This window comes from Durotheca rogersii, assembly GCF_024521655.1.
Source record: "Durotheca rogersii strain YMJ 92031201 chromosome Unknown GGS23scaffold_1, whole genome shotgun sequence".
NCBI lineage: Eukaryota > Fungi > Ascomycota > Sordariomycetes > Xylariales > Xylariaceae > Durotheca > Durotheca rogersii.
The window spans coordinates 884,650-899,539 of NW_026251232.1; the positions used below are offsets into that span (position 1 = coordinate 884,650).

A 14,890-nucleotide genomic window follows, 5' to 3' on the forward strand; every position below is an offset into this window, starting at 1 on the left:
TAAAGCGAACATCAAAGTGTACCTATCCGATGCGTGTACACTGAAGGTATACCAAATGTACCGTACACGTTAAGTCGACGCCAACTGAAGAGCTTCTACAGTGGCATTGCGGAACGATATTAGGTACCTACCTCCTTAGGTAGTGTACCTAACCTATAATGGGTAACGAAGGCACGTACCTACCGCACCTACAGACCACAGGTACGTCGTAGATATATGAGTACATATCTCCTAGTGGGTGGCTACTTGCCCACTACATACCTCCACCCAATCTCCACCCTCCTGGGCAAGTACCCGGGAAAGTACCCGGGCAAGTAACCTGCCAGCCTTGGGACGGGGTTTGGGTTCAGTACCTGAGGGAGGTACTTCTATGGGAGGAGGCATGTACATGCCCAACCTGGGCAAAGAAGAGGAGGAGGAGGTTGCTGTCTGTTCTCTTGTCGAGATGCGCGCCGACGTCGAAAACCCACCCACACTGTAAATCTTCGGTCAGGCATTGAGCTTTTCGACACGTTGACGCTTCGCTGCATCCCGCTCAGCCATGACAGCCCCCTTCCACTCGATCCAATCATTTCATGTCGAGCCATAGGTGAGGCATTGAGCCTCACGATTTCTTCCCATCCCTAGCCAACACCGTCAGCTCGCTATGTCGTGGGATCTACTCCAGCGCTTTATCGAGAGTGATGTCTTCAACCAGAACCCCTTTCTCTCTGTTTCCTATCTGTCGTAAGTCTGCTTGCTCTCCCTCCCTCGGTGCCGTCGCTCGGCCTGTGCCTCTCTCTCTCTCTCTCTCTCGCTCCTGTCGCGCTCGCTTGCTAACTCGGCGTTTGTGAAAGTCGATATGCGGACCATGTCGGCATCCACTATGTCCTGTGCTCGAAGCTCCGCCAGTTCCCCTACGAGGACATCGAGTTCTTCCTGCCCCAGCTGTGCCACCTTATAATGAGCGTCGACAATGAGTCTATGGCGCTGGAAGAGTTCCTGCTGGATCTCTGCGAGGAATCTGTCACTGCCGCTCTGCTGGTCTGCACCCGCGCCGAAACCCGTCCCCGTTAGAATGTCCTGCTGAATTTGCCTCAGACATTTTGGCTCTTCCAAACCTATCTGCACGACCTCGCCTCGACGCCCCAGTCCGAAGCCTTCAAGACCTGCCGGAGGGTTTACAACAAGGTGCAGCATATCGTCTTCGGCCTCTCGGAAGCCGCGCGACACGACAAGATCAAAGAGAACGCCCTCCCCGTCACCGTGCTGGCGAGCTTTGTCCTAGCCAGCGTCGGTCTCCCGGGCCTGCCGCAATGGGCCGGCCCGTTAGCCGTCGCGCAGGCGAGGAAACCCCACCCCTCTGGCGACGTTATATCCGAGACGAGCCAGCCGAGCCAGCCGCCAAAGGTCACGAGAAGTCAAACCGTGACGGGGAACACGACGAGGTCGCGGCGGCCGCGGGAGCCGGCCCGGATCGGGAGCGTGCCCGACTCGAGAAAGGTTATTTCGACGCCCAGGTTTCCGTTGCATGTAACCCCTCCCCCACCCCCGAGTCTCGGGGACGACGGAGACGCCGCACCCGAACCGCGGAAGCCGGGCTATGTTGACAGTAGGCTGTTGGATGCTCGCTTGAGCTCGTCGTCTCTCCCGCTCCCCGAGGTAAGATCGCCAAGGATGCCAGCACGACCAATCACGCCGCTCTCCGCCGGGCTCCCGCGTCCGACCGACACCATAACGCGAAGACATTCTCACCATATCAAAACGCTTGCAAGTCTAGCCGAGATGACAGTGGCCCAGAAGGCAAAATTATTGCGGCAGAATTACTTTCATTGTCAAACCGCGTTTCTGCCGGCGCTTGAGGATATATCAAACCGCTTAGTCATTGTGCCGAAGCCGGCTCGTCTCAGCGCTCTACGTGCCGAGCTTGCGCTCATCGCTAGAGACTTACCAGCCGAGCTGGACATACCTATCATCTGTCCACCCACTCTAGTCGACGGTTCGCCTGCAAAGAGTCGTCACCATCGTATTGTGAGGATCAACCCTGCAGAGGCCACCGTTCTTAACAGCGCCGAAAAGGTACCCTACCTCCTCATGCTCGAGATCCTTCGCGATGACTTCACATTCGATCCTACCTCCAGAGAGAACCAGCGGCTTCTCAGTAACCTTGTGTCTGAGCAAGGCACTCGCAAGCGCCTCTTCGACCTGTCAGATTCGCAAAGAACGCAAACAGCTGAGCGGGAACCCTCTTCTGTGGTAGAGAAGATCGATAGCGTGTTCGAACCCACCTCGGGCGACTTAGGGACCTCACCGATGCTGAAACCCTACGACGACGACGACATTGTTGATAGGAGGAATGGGAAGCAGCCTATCGGCCGCATCAGCCTGACTAATGGCATAGCAAACATATCCTCTCCACCGAACTTGACTCCACCACGAACTTCAACAACGTCAACATCCAGATCAAGCAGTCCCGGTCCGTTGAGAAGGCTAACCTTACCCAACCACCGGAACACTCTAAGCGACCAACCGGATTTCTCGGCTCTGGCAACACACATGCGGACAGCATCGCAGATGCTAGCTCAGCTAGAAGCTACGAGCGGTAAGAGACCGCGGCAGGAGGTTGCCGCTATCCGGTCCAGAATCATCGCAAGCATGCAGAGCCTTGAGGAACAAAGCTTCGACCTCGACGACGGTCACGGTCCCACCTTTGATTTAATCATAGCCAAGGCCAATGCGGCGGCATCCTCGGCTTCCGAAGGCGGCGACTTGGAAGAGGACCTCGAGCCGACAACTAACCCGAACGCGGGCGCTGCTCGGATGGAGAACGACGCGATGACCGGCGGTGTCCAGAGGAAAGGGGATCGTGACGACCCGAGTGCCGCGGTGTTTGGTGAAGCATGGCATATGAAGAAGGAACGGATTCGCAAGACCTCGCCGTACGGGTGGATGAAGAATTGGGATTTGGTTAGTGTCATCGTCAAGACCGGGGCCGATCTCCGGCAGGAAGCTTTTGCGTGTCAACTCATCCAGGTCTGCCACAAGATTTGGGTGGATGCGAGCGTCCCCGTGTGGGTGAAGCTGATGCGAATCCTGGTCACCGGCGAGTCATCGGGTCTCATCGAAACGATCACGAATGGTGTATCCCTGCACTCGCTCAAACGTAGCTTGACTCTAGCCTCGATAGAGTCCGGGGCAAACCCTCGACGCCGCCTCGCAACGCTCAAGGACCATTGGGTCAAGACGTTTGGCAAGCCAGAAAGCGAGCCTTACCGAGCAGCCGTAGACGCCTTCAAACGCTCCCTCGCAGCATACAGCATCATCTCGTATGTATTGCAATTAAAAGATCGGCACAACGGCAATGTGCTCATCGATAACGAGGGGCACATTATCCACATCGACTTCGGCTTTATGCTTTCAAATTCGCCCGGGTCCGTCGGATTTGAAGCAGCCCCTTTCAAACTGACGTGGGAATACGTGGAGGTGTTGGGCGGGGTTGATTCTCCCGATTTTGAAGACTTCAAGACGCTATGCAAGCAGGCCTTTCAAGGTAAGACTTCTAGAGGAGCAAGACTTGCCATGCGCGCCTTTTTTTTTTCTTCTAATACCTTCTTAGCTTTACGTCGTTCGGCGGACAACATCATTGATCTAGTCAGCATGATGGGACGGGATTCGAATATGCCGTGCTTCGCGGTTGGAGTAACACAGGCGACGGCAACATTGCGGCAGCGTTTTCAGTTGCATCTGAGTGCCGATGGAGCAGAGACTTTCGTCGAGACTGATCTCATCGCAAAGTCACTGGGCAGCTACTATACACGACTGTTAGTTGACTTCCGCCTCCTCATTCTAGCTAAATCGACTCTAACGCTCAGCAGTTACGACACTTTCCAATACCGCACCCAGGGTATATATTAGTCAATCGACCATAGAGGGCCTCTGTATCCGGGCCACGGGGTGTTAACAGCATTGCGGCATTTGGGCGGCGTTGCGGGCGATAGACTCAGGTTCGGACTGGCCTCCGTCCAGAGTTAACCATTGTTTGTTTGAATGGCTAGACATCAGCGACAGGACGACAAGGTCTTCTCTATATACATACATGCTTGCGAACCAACCAATTTTGAGACGCTAATCCTCAGGTGGGCACCATTTGATGATTTTGAATAGTAAGTTGCAGGATGGGTGTACGCAGGGGTATGGCCAGGCTAGGGTTGGCTTCATAGAGAGGAGCGGCAGAGCAGGAGACCAGAGGCATCCAAGCAGCCAAGTTCCATAGCCCAGACTAGCACTCTCTATCTCAACCCCCTTGCTAATACCAATCCTTACCTAGCAATGATTCCTCTTCAATCCCAAGCTAAGTTTGTCTCATTAAGTCAACTGCAGTCTGTGTTCAACCTCTATTGTGAGCATCGAAGGTACGAGGAATAGATCACACTGCTAAACTGCAACGACTTGTCAACTGTGGACATATTCAGTTGGGAATAATACCACCCAAATCTCTAGGCCATCCTATGTTATTCAGCAGATCACCTACCGTCACATTAATATAACACCATAAAGGGACCCGTACTTATGAAACCATCTTGGGCTGTCGAAACTTGTCTTTGAGCACCAGGTGTTATTTCGACCATCCCTCAACAAAAATCGAGAAAAAAAATACTTTCCTCTCAATTTAGAGATCTGCTGATTTTGTTCACCTGTCCCCAACTATAAATATGTGCCTTTCTCCCCCACACATGAACGAATACCTTTCAGAAAACCAATATAAATATCTGAGCACTCGACGCCAGACTCATGGATTACCACCTGTCAAACCACCCTACTTATTGCTTCCTTTCCCTTAGCGTGAGCATCCACTGCTCATCATATCACCATAATAACCACCATCTACCATGACATCAACTATAAGGTTCGCCCTTCCAGTTCAGACTCCTCCCCCAATCTCCCCCTTCCTCCTCTCTTTGATCATCCTCCTACAACGACAACAACGACAACCCCCCCACGAGCTTTGCCAATATGGCCTCAATGCCTATAGTAATGAGATATCCATCTCATCACGGCACTATCCTCCTGTCTCACGTCCCCCCCCCCCCCCCTCCCCCGTCGATCTAACACAAATCAACACAACCATGGGGTGGCGGGCGGGGGGTTATATCAACTCGGTAGAATGCCGCTGTGGTATTTCACCTTCATCTTCCTTGTGGGAGTCGGCCTTAGGAATCTGGAGGAGCGGGGCCAAGCAGAGGGCGTGGATGACACGTCAGCCGAGTATCAAGATCTTGATGCATCGTTGTCATTCCTGCCTGGCCCTGCTCCTCTAGATTCCTAGGGCCGACCCCTAAGAAGGTGAGATACTACAGCAGCATTTCACCGCATGAACACCTTTCGATTCCAACTCATCTTCCCATGCCTTCTTGACGGCCATAACCCAATGGAGACGGAAGAACATTCGACCTTCGTTCTACTAGGATCCTATCGATGGGCAACTTTCAACTGCACGGACCGTGCATCGATCCGGTATCTATTCTGTCTGTTACGGACGGCACCCACACAGTGGCTCTGCTAAACCAGTGCAAGCTGGACACTCTCATCCTCCCATGGATATCAACGAATACTTCTCAGACGTATGACACTCTGTAAAAGCCAGTACTTGTTATTCACTAACAACCCCCCTCATTAGGGCTATACATATTTCAGCACGAAAACGGTTGAAGATACATTGGGGCATTGCCCTTGGCACAAGAAAGGGAGATCTTATTCTCAAGTTGTCACGTAGGGAATCCTCCCTATACATAAACGTGCATACCCAAACGAGGAAATGTAGACGTCTGCGTTTTCAGGCGACAGAAATGATTTCCTACCGGGTTTTTGCTGGGATATAAAGCGCCTATACACTGAATAAGGCAGCCTGCCGAATATTACGGAGATGTGTTCAAGAATGGTGGTGACGGGTGTTATCGAAGTGGAAGCCGGGGACCTAGCATCATGCCCTATACAGGCGTTCGGAGATGTATGGTGTATAGCCATGGCCTCTCCCCTTACTCAGATAAGCTACAGCTCAACCCATCTTGAATCTTTGTAATGAGGGTAGTTGTTGATCATGGTTCCACCAACCGTAGTTATACCTACCAGACGATGCGAAGTCCTCAATTAGCTGATTTTGTGTGAATCCTCCAGCCGCCAGTGTGAATATTGGCACCTCAGACAGCCGCCATAGATGCCCAGCTCCTCCATCACATCTCCATAAGAGTCCCTAGTAGGGCACATAATGTTGTATAGTCAGGGTCATGTATGAGGGTTGGCCTACAGGACGGAAAGCATTGACGGATATAATTGTGCGGCTGAGATGTTTGAACTCGAATAGCCCTTCCATCTCGAGTCTACAATGGAGTCAAATGTATCCGAGGGGTATTAGAATCAATACGACTTCTTCGAGTTAAATCGTGACGACGGAACAATTTGAGATTTAATAGAAAAACGTAGGTTAATGCTCTCGAGTTTCGGTACTTTGTGCCTGTAGTTGACCAATATTTACTAGCATCAGCCGGGTAACACATTCTCTCTCCTGCCACGCATCGCAGACATTCGATCAAGCATTCATCCCTCTTTCTCTCTCGGTATATATAGACAGATATCTTCCTCTCGCCGCTTCTTCGCTATATCCCCTGACTTTCTCGAGTATGAACAACCCTACAGCCCCTACCAGCAGCGACTGCAACTCGGAACAGGCCAACGACAACGACCACTGAGACAACTCAACACCCCTATATATTTTATCGCTAAAACCACTCGTCTTCCGTACCGAAACGCGTTCATCAACTGTACAACGGCAATGTCGTACATCGTAAAGAGCTCCGAGCTCCGAGAGTGGTCGGCCAAGGAGCTCGACGTTGTTGTTGTCCTGCTTGTGAGTACCTAGGTCTGGCGCCTCGCTCTCGACTGTCCTGCTACCTACAACAAGCACGTCTTCGACTTGTCAAAATCCGTCGATTTCACAACACCGTCCTTACCGTCCTCACACGCCCACCCTTATTCCCATCACGACCCAACACCCATCCCTTCCCCCCTGATACCCCTCCCGTAGACCCCTAAGCCTCGCTTACCCCCCCCCCCCCCCCCTCACCCTGTGACAGTGCAAACTCGAGCACCGCAGCCTCCCGGGCAAGCTGGGCCCGCTGGGCGTCGCGGCGGCGCTGAGCCGGCTCCTCGGCCGCGAGGTCACCGCCCGGCAGGCGCGCGACCTGCTCGCGGCGCTGCGGCGCGAGCACTGCGGCGCCCTGGCCCTCGTCGAGCGCTCGCCCCCGCCCTGGCACCTCACGCGCGCCCGGCGCCGCGTCCTGGAGCGCAGTCTCGGCCTCGGCTGGGAGCGGCGGCGGCGCCGCGTCGCTCCGCCGCGCAAGCGTAGGGATTCTCTTCTTCTTCTTCTTCTTTCCTTTGTCGTTCTTTTGCTTTTTGCCGCGTGGCGCTCCTTACGCGGACCTGGGCTTGGCGACATAGAGAGAGAGAGAGAGAGAGAGAGAGAGAGAGAGAGAGAGAGAGAGAGAGAGAGAGAGAGAGGGAGAGATCGTGGAGAAGCGACGGGTAGGTGACTTGCTGACGGCGCTTCAGACACAGAAGGGGGAATAGCGACGCCTCTGCTCGACGGCAGCGAGCGCGGCCGCGGCTGACGGCCCCACGACGGGTCTGTCCGCACGCCGCTGTCGACGTCCCCTCTACCTCCCGCCCCCCTTCCGACTCAGCCGTCCCCCGAGCCGGCCCGTGCCCTCGGCCTCAAACGCCTCGCTTGAGACGCGGAGAGGAATGAAAAAAAGGGGGGTGGGGTGCTGAAAGTGTAGGATGACGTTCCTAGGCTCTCTGCTCTCTTGAGGAGAGAGTCGAATAGACACGGGGGCCCGAGACGGGTGTTACCAGCGCTTTCACGGGAGTATTCTCGCTTTGCGACGTGGACGGCCGGGAGGCAAAAAGTCCTAAGGGGAAAGGGGGGTTATGCGAGGGTGGCCCGCGTAGAGAAAGAAAGAAATGCCTGAGATTTACCAGCGAGACGGCATGTAGTATCAGCGATGTCCCGACGTGGGCTTCTTTGACGGGAGGGGAAAGGTTGAGCGTTGCTAGCGATCCGGTAGCTTGAGTATCTCGGCGCTTTGAGGGGGGAGTTGAGAGAATGCCTATCCTGTCTGCGAACAACAGTTTGGGGTGTGCCACGATACCATGTACGTAGATGCGAGATATATGTGTGTTATAAACATAGCCTCCCTACTCACAACGGCACGGGAATAACCCCGAGAAACAGGCACAGGAAGTGCTACTCTTCGCCATAAAGTCTTTTCTCAGCTAACCATAATAACCCAGCCCGTGTCGTGATATGCGGGCGTTGAAATATTCCACGCTGCCTCTCTTAGGAACGTATCTGGCCTTGATTCCAGTAAACAGTGGGATCCATCTTGTTGACAAGAGGCCGTCGGGAACTGTTACCTCCAGGACTCTACCCAGGTTGCACGAATGGCCCAGTTGATAGTATTACTCGCACGAATGTGTCGCCCGCGGTGGCCCTGGTATATCCTAGAGCAACAAAGCCATCTGAGATACTCGACTGGGGTTTGGTAAACTACACTATGTTTCTTGGTTAGCATCCGCTAAGCGGAATGCCTACTCTCTGTGTCGCTAAGTGTTAAAAAATCGGTCTTTCGGAGGTCTATTACGGATCACGGGGGCCAACTCGTGCAGAAGAAACACTACCGTTGTTTATTGTGAAGTTTCCTCTATAATAGAGCAACGCGAGCTGAGATTTAATATTTATCGACAGTATTAGTTAGGGCTTGTAATCACCTAAGGTACTAACCCATATATGAGAGCGACGATATTATTATTAAGTAGGTACATCCGCGGAAACTATATTAATACGTTCCGTCATGAAACGAACGGATCGGGATTCTTCTAGGCTCTCCGTCCTGGATTCCAAATTACCCGAGAGTAAAAAGGGAGGGCTGGATAGATAGGTGTTATGCATGTGCCTTCAGCGAGCCGCCCTATAACAGACTCCATTAACAGCCATCCCGTCCCGTCTTGCGAATGAAGGCGTTCGCAGGGGGGCAAAACCCCCCAGTTTGTCCATACGCACCGCAGTCTTCGGCTTCGCCTAGCCCAAGATGCTCTTCCGCCTCGTCTCGCCTCGACCAACCAGCGCGTTCTGGCTGGCTGGCTGGCGGGAGTGTGTTGTCCGTCGATCTAGTGCAAGACCTCCCTCCCCCCTCCCCTCAACCCAATACCTGACCCGGCGGTAGGGATATATCTGATTCGCAAGCCCATCCCAGGCTTCTGGCGATCACTTGCTTCTCTAGGCCCGCGCTTGGCACCGGCCCTTATCTTTTTTCAGCCCGACCTCGCCTCAACTTAACAACCACGGGATATATCCCGGCAACGACATGCCGGTTTGGGATAACATGTATTCGTGCCTAGAAGGCAGGGGTCCCCAAGCCCTCGACGGCCGGATGACAGCGACGCACACTCGGTCACCGAATCGCTCTGGAGGCAGGAAACTCTTCGACCGCATGTATACCTACTTGCTGTCCCCGATTGGCCTCCGCGGGGATGGGGGCGCCGGTCTGCTGCGGTGCGCCGCCAGCCTTGCAGAGCGCGCAGGCTATAGGCGTGTCCATACATACCTACATATGTCCGTTACGGCGCGCTCCTGTGCCGCTCCGCTGTCCTCCCCCCCCCTTTTGGCGTAGAAGACCGACGGGGTGCGAATACGACAGCAGAGACAGCGGTTACCTGCTTCCTTCGCCGACACACCTCCATGCCGACGGGGGAGGGGGGGGGGGGGGGAGATAATAGGAGCCCTACGCATGCAATGGTTGGAAACCGGGCGATCGATCGACGGCAAATAAGAGATGACAGTGTCGACGACAATAACGGTAGGGCTCCGCGGGTCGCCTCCACCTCCTCGTCCTGGGATCGGCGTCGCTGCACCGAATCGGATGATATGATGCTACGCATGCGACGCAGGCCGTGTCTGATATCACTTCTCATATCCTAGGTATGCACATAATACCTGCATGCATGCCGCGCGCGGGCAACACGTACACGCACATATATGTACGTGTCTGGGCACGCACATCACCTACGCGCACCCCCTCCCTATATGTTTCCTCGTTATATAATGTCCGCCTATATATTGGCCCGTCTGTCCGTCTGCGGCGAGCATGCGGTGGCAGTCCTTCCCACCGTATCGCCTCCCCCTCCCCTTCCATGTTCCACATTACACCGCGTACGGCACGCACGCAGCAAGCCCGTCCGCCACACCAAATCCGGGCGTCGACCTACGTAAGGACGACGATGGAACTCCGCAAGTAAGCTCTGCCTTTTTCTTGTCCCGAGCTCTGCCCACCTATGTACTAACACGCTCCCCTCCCCCCTTCCCCTCTCCTTTCCCCCCCCCACACCGCAACGTGCTCGTCATCGCCATCGCCGCGTCAGCGTCGGGGTGAGTGGCGCCGGCCACTTCGTAGGGGAGCCAAGGGGGGGAGGGAGAGGTATGACCTTGGCTGCGTGCGTCACCCCCGCTACCTCCTTGAGCATGTGTGTCTGTAGATACCTACGTATGTATGCGCCCTACTACCACCCTCCCCTGCCCTGCTCTACCCTACCGTGCTACCAGCCCACCACAGTGCGCCCTTCCCAATCGCCGGACGACCAGTTGGGCGGGCGAGCCCGCTTGGCGACGGGGGCCGGGGACAGAGCAGAACAGCCATGCATCCCTTCTGTTGGCCCGCCCGAAGGCAAAGTAAGGTAAGGCCGCCGTGGCGTACATCATCCACCCATACAGCGCCCGCAGTCGTGCTGCGCCTGGGCCATACGACGTACGTGCATCCATACCACGTCTAGCGTACGAGGGGACGGCCTGCGAGGCCACATGCTACGTCGACACCGCATTGCGTACACGGGTGTTGCACGTAGGACGGTATGTTGCGTACTTCGTCGTCCTCTGCGTGCCCGAGCTATTGGAGAGCGGGCGGGCGGACGGGCTCACGTTATTGATGTCGTGTAAGTGACCCAAAGTGAAAAAAAAAAGTAAACAGTGACATCTTGGGGGTTGCTTTTCTTCGCCTTGTTTCTCTTTCTCTGCAGTTCTTCTTTCTACTACGTATCGCGGAAAATAGCGCGACGTAGGCGTAAAGTAACTCATAAGGCATCGCCCTATCACTCTTACTAGGTGTGCCTCCTAGTAGGAAATCCGGATCTGTCGGTCACAGCAACACAGAAAGAATCCGTAAGCTCGTGTGTGTGTTAAAGAGTAATACGCTATCATTACCTCGATTCGAGATTTCAAGCTAGCAGGAGAAGGGAAAACAGGCACACTGCGTCCTTGAACAGTCTAGATAGTCCGAAACCAGGGCCTGCAACATCAACCTGAGCAGGTTAAGAAAAAAAAGAATGGGCCTGCCTTTATTTTTTGGAGGGGGAGGAGGGGGTTAAAGGGGGGGGTTCTTACATTTTGCCGAAGCAGTCAGCCTCCCAATCCATCCAAGACAGTGGTAGTTACAGTAACAACAGCAGTCGATAGCAGGGTACATCGTACAACCTGTAAATAGGAGAAAGTAGGGGGGGGGGGCTTGTACAACTTCGGAAGGGGAATATTAGAAGATAGGAGAAAATTCAAGGAATCGGACAAGCTAATCTCCCTTCTGCTCTCCTTCGGTCTCTCTCTCTTTCCGCTCACCCCCTTCTCTTACTCTTGGGGGTCCTAGCCCCCAACAACGCCTCTTCATTGCCCTTTTCCCCTTCTCTCCCTCCTCTCGTCTCCTCACTCCCTGCTCGTCCTCGTGAAGCACAAGTTGGCTTCTGATGATATCGTAGCAATCTAGAATGAATATCAAAGGGAAAGGGGGGTGCGCCCGGGGGGGGGCGAGGAATCATGACACGTGGGAGGAGAAGGGTCGTAAAAAAACCGCTTCCGCATTCGGGTATGTTGGACCGGGAGAGTGTATCTGTATGCCCGTGTCGTCGGTGAGAAATAAATTAAAGGAGGCATCGGCCGCCCGGAACAGTGCTGAGACTTGCCCGAGGCTAAGAGTACAAAAAAATGAACGTCTGTCCGTCAGCTCGCAAGTTGGGCGAGGCGTAAGAAACGGGGGAGAGCAAGGAAGGAAGGAAGAGGAACAGCGCGGCAAAGAAATAAGCGTAAAATAGAAATCAGATGTGCCTCCTTAGCCCCGTCTTGTTTATTGTGTATCCTGTGTATGTCTGCCCAGCGGCCCTTTTGTCCCGGTCCCGAATCTTCCGGAGCCCAAGTCTTACACCATTGCTTGCGTCGGCATCGCTGGGGCTGGCGGTGCCGGCCGCGGCGGAGCCACCGTCTCGACCTCGATCTCGAAGAGGGGGATGCCGCTCGCGCTCAGCACGTTGAACAACTTGGTCAGGTCGTCACCGCGGTACGTGGTCATGTCGTACGCTTCGACGCCGAAGAAGGCCTGGCGGAGGCGTGCGCGCAACGCTGACCCGTGAACGTTGTTGTGGCCCTGGTGGTTACGGTGGCTGATGCTGCCGTCGGGGCTGCTGCTATTCTTAACGCTCGTGTCCTTGAAGGCGTCCGCGTGCGTCCGCACATACGCCAATCCCATCTCCTGCAGCGCCCTCACACTGGCTCGGCTGCTCTCCAGGACCCGCTGCTCGCCGCGACCGACCCACCGGATTGCCAGCCGTACGTCGTACATACGAGCGGTGGAGTTGGCGCCAGTCACAGCAGAAGGCTGGTGCTGCTGGTTCTGGTTCAGGTTCAGGCGCGGCGGATTTTGGTAATAGTACGGAAAGCTGGGGGTCGTGTGCACACGACCGTTATTATTACTGCCGTTAGGGGTGGTAGACGCGGCAGACGCGGCCTTGTCCTGAGGAGAGGACGAGGGTACGCCGTGAGAGATAGACTCGGCACGTATAGGGGCAGGGCCAGGAGCTGGGGGAGCTGTTGGCGCTATGTATGTTGCCGAGAAGACCGGCGCTGGTAGGGGCGGGGGCGGGCCTGTCTGTGTAGAAGGCGGTGAGTGTCGAGGGCGGTACGAGCCGGGTTGAGATTGGGGTATTGACACGGGTATACCACGCACAGTGGGCGGGGTTGGCGGCCGGTTGGCCCAGGCCACTGACCCCGGCGGTGGCGGCGGCGGCGGCGGCGGAGCACGATACGTAGTATTCGCGGTCGAAGGAGATCGCAATGGACTCAAGAGTTTAGCATGGGGCGGTAGTGATACGGGACGCCTCTGCTGTTCGTCGTCTTCGCCGCTGCTAAGCATCATGGCGTATAGTTTTCCACGATGTTTGATGCTGTCTTTGCTCTTCTCATTGCTCGTCGATGGGGCTGGCATCTTCACCACCTCGTCGTCCGAATCGCCCCAAGATAGAGCCGCGGTCGAGGACATGGAATGGCCGGAGACGACCGACAAGTCGTCGTCGTCGTCGTCGTCGTCGTCATTCTTATTGATCCTGTTATTCTTGCACTTATTATTCTGGAGGTCTGGGGGGTAGGAAAATCCGTTGGTGCAGATATAGTAGTTGGCTGCCTGGCATGACTCGTCAAGTAGCGATGCGAGGGCAGCGCGGATAGTCTCCTTGGGACCTGAGGAGAGAAGTGCTTCACGCGAGTCTTCGCTGGATCGTACCGCATACGCCTTAAAGTAGCCTATAGCGTTTTTCTTGGTGATTACCGAGACGAAGTCATCCTTGGATATCATGAACTCGCAGTTGTCTATACGACCTAGTTAGTGAACGTAGGACGGAGAGGACTACGGAGACAAGCCGTTGATGACCGACCTATTATCTGGCTCCTGTACTCGCCCAAGGGTGTATCCATGGTGTTCTCTGGCCGATAATGATGGAAGGCGGAGTGAGGCTGTTCGGTGAGATATACGAGCATTGATCAGGGAATGAGCGATAATCTTCCAAGTGCTTAGAAATTCAGACACCGAGATACCGGACGACAGGTATTATATACATGTGTCCGAGGCGGGTAGAATCCTGCACGAGGCCCTGCATATCATCGCCATGCCTGGAGAGGCTAGGGTTACGAAAGTGAGGCGGACTGGATAAATGGAGGGACTGTCCGTCCTTGTCCTGGCTGGCGTCGAGGAAATGAACCTGGGTCTGGGGCGTGCAGACAGCAACGCGATGACTGGCTGACCGACCGACTGGCTAACCGACTGACGGACTGACCGCGAGGTACGGGAGCCTCCTCGAGGCGCTGGTGAAACACTTGTTTCGCTGATACGTCAATGGCTGCGGCACCTCGACGGCTGGTGATAAGGGAGCCGTGGTCTTCCCGTCTTCGAAGCGGGTTTGGGCACTAGCGAATATATCCAGGCCACGCTGAGCGAGGTAGCACGAGGCACACCACCTCGTCTGCCGACAGCTACAGGCTCCAGTTGTGAGTTCATACCCAAGGAGAGGTGCATCGTTAGATGCAAGCACCAGGCGTAGATCCCGACCTTCCATTGAGAGGGTTCCCTGGGGGGGCGGGGGGGGGAGGGAATTGGGCACAGTTTTCGCCACAAGGTATGGCTCGGCCGCACCTGAGGACGGCGATTGTTGTCATGCCGGGTCACCGCATGGTGGGAGGCTACGGGGACGTTGTTTATTGAGATCCTTCGGGCCGGGTGTTAAGTTGCAACGAGCGTAATAAAATAAAACACCGACTTCGTACTGTGAAGTCTCCATGGCCAATGAAAAACAGGGCGAGCAGGCCACGGCTGAGTGGCTCTGGATTGTTGGGATATGCAACGGCCGTTTACGGATGCCACTCGCGAAGACGAGGGGACGAAAAAGAAAAAAAAAAAGACGGAAGCCACTGCAACGCATCTAGTGCGTGTAATGGAACCGTCGGGGGACGTGAGACGTGATGTCTTCGAAGGTGAGGAGGCCCCTGAGTCTT

The 14,890-nt window shown here is 55.0% G+C and overlaps 3 protein-coding genes across 3 annotated transcripts; 2 read left to right on the forward strand and 1 right to left on the reverse strand.

The window, feature by feature from the left end:
* Nucleotides 1-288: 288 nt before the first annotated feature.
* GGS23DRAFT_543889 (phosphatidylinositol 3) lies at nucleotides 289-4,406 on the forward strand. The gene is made up of 5 exons (XM_051514873.1): nucleotides 289-726; nucleotides 837-1,023; nucleotides 1,081-3,529; nucleotides 3,596-3,800; nucleotides 3,855-4,406. Exons 1-5 carry the CDS (start codon nucleotides 647-649, stop codon nucleotides 3,892-3,894), a joined length of 2,961 nt encoding a protein of 986 aa, XP_051376784.1. The 5' UTR covers nucleotides 289-646; the 3' UTR covers nucleotides 3,895-4,406.
* A 2,402-nt stretch (nucleotides 4,407-6,808) lies between these two features.
* Nucleotides 6,809-7,643, forward strand: GGS23DRAFT_591878 (uncharacterized protein; the record flags this gene model as incomplete). The annotated part of the gene is made up of 3 exons (XM_051517795.1): nucleotides 6,809-6,883; nucleotides 7,110-7,377; nucleotides 7,585-7,643. The coding sequence occupies 3 exons, from the start codon at nucleotides 6,809-6,811 to the stop codon at nucleotides 7,641-7,643; spliced, it is 402 nt and encodes a 133-aa protein (XP_051376785.1).
* Nucleotides 7,644-12,217: 4,574 nt separating this feature from the next.
* GGS23DRAFT_10177 (uncharacterized protein) lies at nucleotides 12,218-14,016 on the reverse strand. Its single transcript, XM_051510942.1, has 2 exons — nucleotides 13,777-14,016; nucleotides 12,218-13,711 (listed from the first exon to the last, which is right to left on the reverse strand). The coding sequence occupies exons 1-2, from the start codon at nucleotides 13,877-13,879 to the stop codon at nucleotides 12,270-12,272; spliced, it is 1,545 nt and encodes a 514-aa protein (XP_051376786.1). The 5' UTR covers nucleotides 13,880-14,016; the 3' UTR covers nucleotides 12,218-12,269.
* Between the last annotated feature and the right edge of the window lie 874 nt (nucleotides 14,017-14,890).